General features: G+C 35.3%; 1 protein-coding gene and 1 pseudogene across 2 annotated transcripts in view; one reads left to right on the forward strand and one right to left on the reverse strand.

The window, feature by feature from the left end:
• Brwd1 (bromodomain and WD repeat domain containing 1) overlaps positions 1-12,021 on the reverse strand; it is a 121,487-nt gene that overhangs the window by 17,654 nt on the left and 91,812 nt on the right. For both annotated transcript variants that reach the window (XM_026399392.2, XM_077795417.1), the window contains exons 34-37: positions 11,502-11,543; positions 9,632-9,778; positions 8,894-9,046; positions 6,366-6,532 (exon numbers count right to left, since the gene is read on the reverse strand). In XM_026399392.2, the coding sequence (XP_026255177.2) occupies positions 6,366-6,532; positions 8,894-9,046; positions 9,632-9,778; positions 11,502-11,543 (509 nt within the window). The remainder of the gene's footprint in view (positions 1-6,365; positions 6,533-8,893; positions 9,047-9,631; positions 9,779-11,501; positions 11,544-12,021) is intronic.
• On the forward strand, positions 2,278-2,862 carry LOC113190208 (cytochrome c pseudogene; annotated as a pseudogene).

Consider the following 12,021-nt stretch of genomic DNA (forward strand, 5'->3'; position numbering starts at 1 on the left):
TATGCAACAACAGGCATTCATTTATACTATAAATCCCATTTTGTATTTGTGGCAGCACTGGGGATTGAACCCAGGGGCACTCTCCCACTAAGTTACTTCCCCAGCCCTTTTTATTTTGAAAGAGGGTCTTGCTAAATTGAGTTCCTCCTGCCTCAGCCTCCCAAATCTCTGGAATTATAGAGGTGCATCGTTGCACCTGGCTATAACTATGAAATAGAGCCTAAAAACAAGACACAGCCTTCTCTCTTATCACATGTTCCTAAGGACCATATTAAAAGACTAAGAGCAGAAGCTAACCAAATCCAAATAGATGGAAAAAAATAAAAAATAAAAGATCAGACCAAACTGTGTTTTTATTTCCAAGACAAATCTGTTTCCAACCTGAGCACCGGTTCACCAGACTGCCTCCTAAGCCATGAATCATGGGGAAGAGTAAAGTTTAAGACAAGTTACAAAATTGAGTAATATTCATGTTCAGATAGTCTTATTTTCTTTAAAACAAAACAATTTTCTAAGGGAAAATCTAAATAGGTGAACTTGTAGATAATCATTTTAACTTTTTTAGATGTTGTTGGACCTTTATTTGTTCATTTATTTGTGTGCAGTGTTGAGAATCGAACCCAGTGCTTCACAAATGCTGGGCAAGTGCTCTATCACTGAGTCACAACTCCAGCCCTCACAATTCTTTAAAGCACTATTTATATGATAATAAAGACATTATAAGCCTATGTTTTGTTTGTTTAGTATTGAGGATTGAACACAGTGGTGTTTAACTACTGAGCAGTGCACAGCGCTCTTACTTTTTATTTAAGAGCAATCTTGCCAAGTTGCTAAGGCCTTGCTAAATTGCTGAGGCTAGCCTCAAACTTGCAATTCTATTGCCTCAGTTTCCTAAAGTCACTAGAATTACAAGTATGCATCACCATGCCCACCTGTGTGTGTGTGTGTGTGTGTGTGTGTGCACGCGCGCGCGCGAGTGCGCACGCGGTGCTGGGGATTGAACCCAAGGCCTTGTGCGTGCAAGGCAAGCACTCTACCAACTGAGCTGTATCACCAGGCCCCAACTAAAACTTAACAAAAAATATAAGACAAAGTAGTAATGCCTCCAAGAGTAAAAGTTTGCTTTCCCTGTTTGATCTTACGTCCTTCTGAACCTTTCTTTAGTATAGAAAAATCAGAACAGGCTTTTTCAATGAAAACAAAAATATTAAAAATCTGTGCAAAACAATCAAATCCAAATTGAGATTCACTTTATAAATGGATGACTCTTCACAAATACCTATCAAGAAAATAAAGAAATGACTGAAAACAATAATCTAGACTAAAATACACCAAACACATACAGCACCTAAATGTGATGCATGCTCTTGGAGTGGACCTGGAGTGGAATGGGATCAATCGGTGACTGCCCTAATGACATTATTGAGTCAACTGTAAGAAGATGAAGTATTTTAAATGTAATTCTTAGCAAATACACAGTAAGTACCGACAGGTAAAGGAATATGTTAAAAAGTATTTTTTTTAATGATTCGAAAGAAAAAATACACATACATAATAGAGAAAATACAGCACTGCACAATGACATTCTAGTCCACAATGGGTCACATACACAATGGTGATCCCGTATTACCTAAACGCTGTCACGACCATCTTAGTCTGTGTAAGCACATTGTAAAATGACAAAAATCATCCGATGATGCGTTTCTCAGAATGGATCCTATAGTCAAGCAAAGCACAACTGTATTAAACCAAAAATAAAGCAAATGTGGTATAATGTGAACTGGTGAGTCTAGGAATATATAGAACCTCTTTGAATTATTCATGCAATTTCTCTATAATTCTGTAATTATTTCAAAATGAAAAGTTTAAATTTAAAAAAAAAAAAAAGATGAGTGAAGATTCACATGGTACTCCAGATAGAATGTGTGTTACGAATTACAAGTTGCAAAGCAGCTGAACAAGAACTGAGTCATTTACCTAGTGGGTATGTGTATGTGTCCCAATGTGTTCTGTAATTTGAAGCATGGAGGGTCACAGATTATGTCACCAAATCCTCTCACTCAAAAAGTAAAAATAAAATGGCTGAGAGTGGGATATCTAACTTCTGAACATGAACCTTCATTGCATAGTGAAAAAAGAATGAATTAAAAATGGGTAATGAGGGGCTGGGGTTGTGGCTCAGTGGTAGAGCGCTTACCTCTCATGCATAAAGACCTGGGTTTGATCCTCAGCACCACATAAAAGTAAATAAATAAAAATAAAGATATATTTTTTTAAATGGGTAATGTGGAGAAAGACAATAAGAGTTTTGTTCCAAAGTGTGCTCAGTGCCACACTGTGGAAAAGGGAGGCAAGCACAAGACTGGCCAAATCTCCAAGGATTATCTGGGTGGAAGACAGGTCAAGGCTGCTGGATTCTCTTACACAGATGCCAACAAAACAAAGGCAGCACCTGGCGGGAGGATACACTGATAGAGTATTTGGAGAATGCCAAAAAGTACATCCCTGAAACAAAAATGATCTTCAATGGCATTAAGAAGTGGGAAAGGGCAAACTTCACAGCACACCTCAAAATAGCTACTAATGAGTAATGGCCACTGCCTTATTTATTATCACATAAATCTCATACCTTTTTTGTATGCACCATTTAATTGATGTGATACATCAGAATTCAGATCATGAATGACAGAATATTTCTGTTGGACAGTCCTGCCTTAAGTAAAACTGACATAGTTAAAATAATATTTTGGTTATAATCCCAGTTCATTAAGTTCTATAAATGTTTCTCCCCTTTTTAAAATTTATAATTAGACTTCATTAGTAATGGTCAATATTCCACAAAGATGGTGAATGTCATCTCAAAACTGATTTTATATTTAGGTTTATGTAACATTATATGAATATGTTTTGCAGGACATACCTTCCCTATCTCAAAACCAAGCCAGGTTCACATGTGTTTCAATTTGTGTTTATTAACCTATTAAAGGCAATGGCTGAAGAAAGCAGGGTCTATTTTATAATTTTGTTATGTTACCATGCCAATTTAATTAGACTTCCCTTATTTAAATGTTGTATTTCCTTATGGAGAAGCATTTTAATGTGGTTTGTGTGTAATATTAAATCAAAAATTTAACAATTCTCACAAAAATAAAATTTCATAAATGGCTGAACTATCAACCATTTCAGGTTGAGGAAATTAAGTGAAGGAATAAAAGAAAGCACATGCTCACAAAACATCCTGAACTTAGATGAGAGCATGGGGATCTGCAGCACCAACTTGGGGCTGCTCCCAGACAAAAAGACAAACACACCCCAATCCTCTGGGGATGATGGCTATGAGGACCAGTGAGAAAGGCACTGGTCTGATCTGGTGTCTCTACAAACAGCCATACACCTGAGGACACTGAAAACACTCAGGACTAAGGACAATACCGCAGGGACAACAGCTCTCTGCCTTAGGCTGTGACAACGTAGAAGCCAGCAAGAACTCAGCCACATACAAAGGGGAGATCTAAGAATAGCTGCTTGCCAGCATAAGAAGCCTTGGGTTCCCTCCCCAGCACTACAGAAAAGTAAAAATAAAAGGAAGATCTCGGGAATCAGATGCAGAAGAGTCTTTAAAAAGCTCCCTCATTCCCCAATAGGATCTGGAAGAATACACATATCCAATAACCGCAGTTTATTTATTCATGTTGGCTGCTCTTGAAATTCTTGTCTGAAAAAAACAAACAGAAGGTGAAAGCCAGGCCACCTTGGCTGACCTGTGAGGTTTGCCCTCTCACTAAGCACACGGACCTCAGAATATATATGGAAAATTTTCTGACCACTAAGCTAAGCTCACTGACCCTAGGAAGACAAACTCAAAAAATGAAAACAAAAATCTCAAAACAGTGGGGACAGCAGGGCAGGCAACCACTTCAGTGGCTGTGCCCTGCAGGGAGGACAGACTCTCCAGGATGAGTCCAGGCAAGTCACTGAACAAAACCACAAAACTATCATCACTATAATCTGTCAGCATCAGTAAAAACAGTTTTCCAGAAATGCCTCATTTGATATGCCCAGTTTATCAAAAACCTCATTTGATATGCCCAGTTTAACAAAAAATTATGAGATAGTCAAAGAAACAGGAAAGGACAGCCCATTCACAAGGGAAGCATTCAATAGAAAATAACCCTGAGACAACCCAGATATCGCTTAGTTTAACAAATACTAATATTTAAGTCAATATAAAAATATTCAAAGGACTAAAGGAAATTATTATGTTTACAGAAGAAAATTGTAACAATGATTCATCAAAAACAGAATAAAGAAGAGACAAACATTATAAAAACAAACCAAATGGAAATCCCAGAGTTGAAAAGTGCAATAAATAAATGAAATAAATATTTAGATTTGAGCTGGCAGAAACCATCAGTGCCCTTGAAGACACATACTTACAGATTATTCAGTCTGAAGAACAGAGAAAAAAGAAGAAAAAAAATGAAGAGAGCCTTGGAGACATGCAGGATACCAGCGTATTTGTAATGGGACTACCAAAGGAGCAAAAAGAAATAGGCAGAAAAATATACTTAAAAAAATACTGATCAGAGCCTGGCACTGTGGCACACACCTGTAATCCCAGCAACTCAGGAAGCTAAGGCAGGAGGATCACAAGTTTGAAGATAACCTAAGCAACTTAGTGAGACCCTGTCTCAAAATAAATAAAAAGGGTTGGGGACATAGCTCAGTGGAAAAGGACATCTGGGTTCAATCTGCAGTACCGAAAAGAAATACTGGCTGGAAAACCCTCAATTAAATTAAAAACAACATACATCCACAAAGCTAGACAAATTCCAAGTACAACAAACTCAAAGAAATCCAAACCTATACATATCATGATCAATTTAAAGATAAGGACAAAGAGGGACCAAGGTTGTAGCTCAGTGGTAGATCACTTGCCTTGCATGCGTGAGGCACTAGGTTCAAAACTCAGAGCCACATAAAAATAAAGATATTGTGTCCATCTACAACTAAAAAAATAATTTTAAAAAAAGATAAGGACAAAGAGATAATACTGACATAATATGTCAAAATATATTCTATCATACCAAATAAACACTAAAGCAAAAAAAAAAAAAAACAGAAAGTGAGAAGCGAAAAACATTTCAATATGTACAGGAAAAGAAAACCTCAGTAAGATTACTAGCTGACTTGTTTTTCAGAAACAACAGAGGCCATCAGGCAGTGAAATGAAACTTTTAACATGCTTACAGTAAAATGTCAAAAATTCTATATGCACCAAAACTTTTCTTCAATAATGAAGGTGAAACTGAGACACTGCCAGACATGAAAAGGCTGAGATAATTCAATGCTAGCACACCCACCTTTTGAGAAATTTTTAAAGTCCTTCAATCTATACTTTCATATGTGGGAAGGGTAATGACATGGATTACTACAAAAGCAATATAAATGATATTTTATTCTTAAAAGAAAACTGCATAAACGTGATATAAAATTGTAATCTGTGTGATCCTAATAGCACAATGGAGGGAGGAGGGATGGATGAGTGCTGTATTAGAGCAAAGATTCTATAGGTACTGGGATTAAAAGCAATATTATTTTGAAATAGGATCATTCTGAATTGAGAAGTACAGTGAATTCCTCAAATCAATCACAAAGAAATCCCATCAAGAGTATACTGCATTCAAAAAATGCAGGAAAGCAAACTAAACACTGTACAACTCAATTTTCATACTGCAATAGCTTAAAGTACCTGAAATCTGATCTTAATGCAGGCACTATAGTCCAAGAACACCAAATATAAAATTACTGACAAAAAGAATATGACCCCATTTCATTCCTTTACAATTAATTCTCCTTAATAACGAGGTGCAATGTCCAGTAAATATTTTCCCTTATATAATCTAATGTTCAAAGGCAGTAACAGTCACTTTATCTTAAAAAGCCATGTCTCATGCAAAAGACAACCATATAATAATCTTTGATAAGATTTTTTTAAATGACATTTTCATTAAATGCTTAAAAATGCACACAATTACACATCAGTGTGACAACTGTATATTCAGACATGCTTTCAAGTTATAAAAATTTTTGACTAGTCCTTTCTGAATATATAGTACTCTAAAAAATTAATTCTTTTAGCATAGTTAAGTCAAAGAAATATCACAACTCTAAATTAAAAATAATTGCAGCCAGGCATAGCAACAAACTCCTATAATAACAATTTTTTTTTAAACAGGGGGCGGGGTGAGTGCTGGGGATGAATCTCTGTGGTTAAGCACCCCTGGGTTCAATCCCTGGTACCAATAAACAATTTTTTTTTTTTTTAAATTAACTGCCTTCAAAGCTTCTCTTAAGTAATTCACCTGATACTCTTGTTAGCTTGAATGACACCATTAGAATTTTGCCTTTGCTTGAATCTCTGGCTTCGTCGAAGTTTTTCATTGAACTTTTGACCAATTTTAAAATCAGAAGAGATTTTCTTCATTTTTTCTTCAAATAAGGCCGACAACCTCAAGGTCATACTATAAATCTGCAAGGATATGAAAGCAAAACTAGAATTATAAAGTATTTTAAAACTTTTTTTCTTTAATTATTATTAAAGCTATTTGTAATATCACTAATTATAGATAATGGCGTATGTTTCCACCTGCTGTTCCATGACATCCAAAAGAAAACAGGAAACATCAAATATACACTTCTCAGATAATGAGAAAGTTGTTCTGTTTTATTTATTTTTTAGTTGTAGTTGTACACAAAACACTTTAGTTGTTTTTATGTGGTGCTGAGGATTGAACCCAGCATCCGAGGCGAGCACTCTATCACTGAGCCACAACCCCAGCGGGAGAAAGTTTTAAATCAAGCAACTAACTATAAGAGCACACCAGACAAATCTTTAGAGTGTTGGATTTGGCAGTAGTTTTAAGATATGAAAGCAAAAAAGCATTTAGAAAATTTAAAAAAAAAAAACTTTACTTCACCAAAATTGAAAGTTTTTGTGAATCAAAAGACATTATCAAACTAAGTGAAAAGACAACCTACAAAATGGGAGAAAATATTTGGAAATCATCTCTCTCTCATCAAAAGGAGATCCAATTTGAACTTGAACAAGACCTGAAATAGACAGTTCTCAGATGATGATACATAAACAGGCAATAAGCCAATAAGCACAAGAACAGATACTGAACACTATTAGCTTACTAACTACATTTTCTCATGTTTTGTATTGGTAATTCTCTGGTTTTTAGGATGATTCTACCTGCTTCCCAGAGCCAGCTAACTATAGAGATAGCAAATGATCCCTCTGCAAGTATATTTTTTGATGCATAATAGAGGCTTCACACCCCCACCCATCTCCTCAATCAAACTTTTACATAAGAAGTCAATATATCTGGCTGGGGCTATAGTTCAATGGTAAAGCACTTGTCTAGCATGTGAGGAGCACTGGCTTCAATCCTTACCACCACATAAATATAAACAAAGGCATTTTGTCCATCTACAACTGCAAAAAAAAAATTAAAAAAAAAAAAAGACCCATGTCTTAAAGCACCTCAAAATGTGTTATCAAAAAATTGGAGAACAACTCTAAGGTCCAAATTGTGCTGAAATCCTGATTACAACTAGCCATTACTAGACTGCTTGATCTGCCCTACCCTGCCTCCTCAGCAAGGACTCTCAGCTCTGCCTCCTGATCTTCCCTCCAGGACCTGCATGGTATGTTTCTAGGGATTTGTGAGTATAAACATCCTCATGAAAATCATTCTGCATCTCCAACTTATTCCTTATAAAATAAGTCCTGGATGCAATTTTTTAACATAATAAATCATAAGAGAATCAAAGCTACAGTCAGATTTTACTTCATACATAAGATGAAGTATGGCTATTTAAAATAAAACAAAACTCCCTAAATAGCAGGCACTGGTTAGAATTTGGAAAAATTAGCATGCTCTCATTCTTGGTGGGAACAGAAAAATGGTGAAGTCATTACAGGAAACGGCCTGGTGGTTACTGACAGGTCACAGAATCATCCCGTGACCTATCAAGGCTACTCTTACATATACACCCAAGTGAACTGAAAGCAGGTACTCAAGACAGATATTTGTCGCAGCATTATTCAAAGTGGCCAAAAAGTAAAATCAGCCCAACTGCCCATTAGCAGATGAAAGAATAAGATGTGTTATCCCCATACACCGAAGTTTTATTTGGCCACAAAAGGAATAAAGTTCAGACACATGCTACAAGTCTTAAGACATTATGATACGTGAAATGAGCTGGACACAAAGGGACAAAAACAGTACAAGCAATGAGGTTTATTTGAACATCCTGACAACTGAATTTCACCACATAATCACAGTTTTCATGCCAAATTTTTTCACAAAAAAAGTAAGATACAACCTTTATGTGCACCTTTTTAAAAAACAAAAAAACTATGCCAGTACTACTTAAAAATCATTTATGATTGAATGGTTTCTGCTGCAAGACTGGGCTGCATGGAACACTCATGAATACACTTTAATGCAGTGGCAGCAATTACGTGATGAAATGCAGTAGTTAATTCAGAGAATTTTTATAAACTTTTAATAGACTAGTAGTGATGACAAAGACTAGAAGATTATTAAGAGCAATAAAACAGAATCATTCTACAATCTGATTTTTTCATTTTCTACTGGTACCTTACTTCTCACCAATCTTCATTTATTCAGTAAACTTTAAGAGATTATGACAAATATCAATTGTTAAAAGGAAAAGAACTGAAGCTCTTTGGGCAGCAGCACAGCTCTGCTCTTCAGAGTAATCTTACTTTATTCACTTACTTGTAATATTGCAACCTCTACCAATGAGTGGGAAAACACAGACCATGAATGATTTTTTAATAAACCATTTTAAAATTTACCTTTGATCTTTTGTTTGGTGTATATGCTTTTGCATTGCTAAATATCAATCGGATGTCTTTGCAAAATTCCAAAGGGCTGTCATAATTTCCGGCTTCCAGGGTTTCCCTTACGGTTCCAAAATCCATGGGAGTATCTATAATATCTCGGTAGTCCTAGATTTTAAAAATAGTTAGTTCACAGATGAACTTTATCAGATCTCAGGAATGTTCAAAATGATGGGAGCTGGGGGGTAGAAGCATCTTCAGATTTCATGACTGTTTAAAAAAGGTCCAGACACAAAGACAAGGTACAAATAGATCAAAATATAGATTATTTTGGTAGTAGGACATGGGATGATTTCATGTCCTACTTTAATACATCTATAATTTCCAACCTTTCTACAGTAAATTTGTTGTTGTGATCTTTTATTTATTTATTTGTTTGTCTTTAAGTCATCTTTCCTATGTGTATAGAGTAAAGTTTTATCTAAGTTTTCCTTGGGCTTCTATGCCTGCTTAGATAATAGATAAACATAATAGATAAGCACATAGGGATCTCTTATTACTATGTAATACTGGATAACTAAGTCTAAATCCTTAAATGAGAAACAAGAGTACCTCTACAGCTAATGGTAAGAGAAAATGTTAACATAAAGCCTAGATCTTCATGTTAATTTAAGGTTTAATTTTAATACCCTATTCAAACCCCCTCTTTCCCCAAACAAGAAAAACCCAAACATTCAAACAATGGAAACTTACTGGATACTCAACCAAATCAACAGGTTGTCTAAATGGTTCAGAATCTTCACACTGAAAAATTAAGTTCACCAGTTCCTTACACTGTTTCTTCCAGTTGCTTTCAACATAACTGGTAGCTGTGTTGCTCCTTACTTTCCAACCATGGACCTAAAAATACATTTATAATACTAAATTTTTTTTTAATCTTAGGAAAATAATCATTACACTATGGCATGACTGTAATAAAAATCCAATTGTGCTGTTTATTATTTTCTATATTGCATCATAAGAACTGTGGCTGCCTTAAAACAGGTGCAGAAGTGCACTGCACACCTGCAATCCCGGAGACCTGGGAGTCTCAGGCAAGAAGATTCCAAGTTCAAGGCTAGCCTCAGCAATTTAATAAGGCCCTATCTCAAAATTTTAAAAAATTAAAAATTAAAAAAAAAAAAAAACTGAGGATGTAGCTCAGTGGCAGAGTGCCCCCGGGTTAAATCTTCAGTAATGGAAATAATAAAATTTTGTAAATAAAAAGTACAAAATAAGTACTAGCTACTAAACGTTTGGGAGTCTACTTAGAAATTAAACTATATGAAAATGACAAATCAGATGAGACTGACAGGTCTCACTTCTCAAAATTATTTGGAACAAGCATACTGTAAAATAAAGTAACATTTGACTTAAAGAAACTTCAATTTAAGGAGCACTTAAAATTTAAAATGATGAGGTTAAGATGTTTTAATCAATTTTTATTAATGACTTATTTTAATTAACCTGTCACAGCAGAATTTAAGAGCTATATTGACATCCAATTATACTCACCTAATTTCCTAAACTTATTTTCATACCTTCTTTTCTATTTCCTTAATCTCTCTTTCCCAACAAATTAAGATTTTGTGTGTGTTGCTAGAGATTAAACTCAGGGCCTCACACCTGACTACATTTTATTTTGAGACTGGGTCTCACCAAGTTGTCCGTGCTGGGTTCAAACTCTACTGGCTCAGCCTCCCAGTAGCTGATATGATAGACATGTAGAACTGCACCTGCCACAAATGCTTAAGTTTAAAAAAATGATTCAGTCACCAAATCCTGGTGAATTTTTCCCTTAAAAGGCCTCATCATCCAGGCTGGGGCTGTGGCTCAGTGGCAGAGCACTTGCACCTAGCATGTGTGAGGCACTGGGTTCCATCCTTAGCACTGCATAAAAAAATAAACAATGGAAGATGATATGTCATGAGCTTTGTAATGTTTTGAACAACCAATTAAAAAAATAAATAAATTTTTTAAAAAACTAAACAAATAAAGGTATGCTGTCAGTCTACAATTATTTTTAAAAAATAAATAAATAAAGGCCTCATCATCTTCCTTTTTCCATTCTAAGAACCGTCTAGGTTCCCACGCTTCATGCTACATTCTTAAAATGAACTAACTCATCTCCTTTAATACCTATCTTCTTAACCTTCAAATTCTACTCATCCGTTTGGGCTATGCAATCACTTCCTTGATTTAAATTTAAATAAAATCCTTGGGTTTCAGTACAGCCCTTATCTGCTCCTAACCTAATGGGCATCCGGTCACCTTACTCATGCCAGCATTCCACTTCTATGTCGTGTAAGCATGCCCATGAATGTGCACGTTTCCCAGTTTCTGTCTTTGCTCTGGTATCCACCATGCTTCTGATTGTCCTCATCTCACTCTGAGAACACAGCTCAAATGACAACTCTCACACTAAACATTTCCTAACTAACCAATGTTCAGTGATTTCTCATTTCTCAAAAATATTCAATTTCTGATCAATACAACTTTTGAAAGACAAAACCTAAAATCTGAAGGCAAAGATTCGATTTTAAACAAAGAACACCACAAAAGTCAATCGCAAAGAGTAACTTACTCTCCTTCGTCCAGAAGATGTTTTAGGAAGATCACTATCATCCTAGAAACAAAATCAGAGCACCCTAAGTGTTTTTGATTCTAATTAAAAATATACAAACACTACAGTAAAATGTCACTTTATTGCATTTCCTAACCAACAAATGCACAAAGCAGCTTCACCTTTGCATTTTTATCTCTACCCATAAAACCCAGAAACACATAGCTTCCTATAGTTCCTGCATTGTGTTTCATGAGTTTTCTTATTCCCTAAATCACTTATTAGTACATCCATTTTTATTATGTTACAATAAACCATAATAAGAGTTTGTGTAAAATTAACATTATAATAGCTTTAAAGAACAACATCCTTTCTGCAACTCCATTCCAAAACTGAAATATATTATTAAGTGAAAGTATACCCACTGTTGCTATTTGTTGCTATTTCCTACCACTTAGGGGAAACTATACACAGGCACTCTTGAGCAGGCCATTGGTTTTTAATTATGATTAAACAGATAATGGTCTTATAAAAACAACAA

This window comes from Urocitellus parryii, chromosome 2, assembly GCF_045843805.1.
Source record: "Urocitellus parryii isolate mUroPar1 chromosome 2, mUroPar1.hap1, whole genome shotgun sequence".
Taxonomy (NCBI): domain Eukaryota; kingdom Metazoa; phylum Chordata; class Mammalia; order Rodentia; family Sciuridae; genus Urocitellus; species Urocitellus parryii.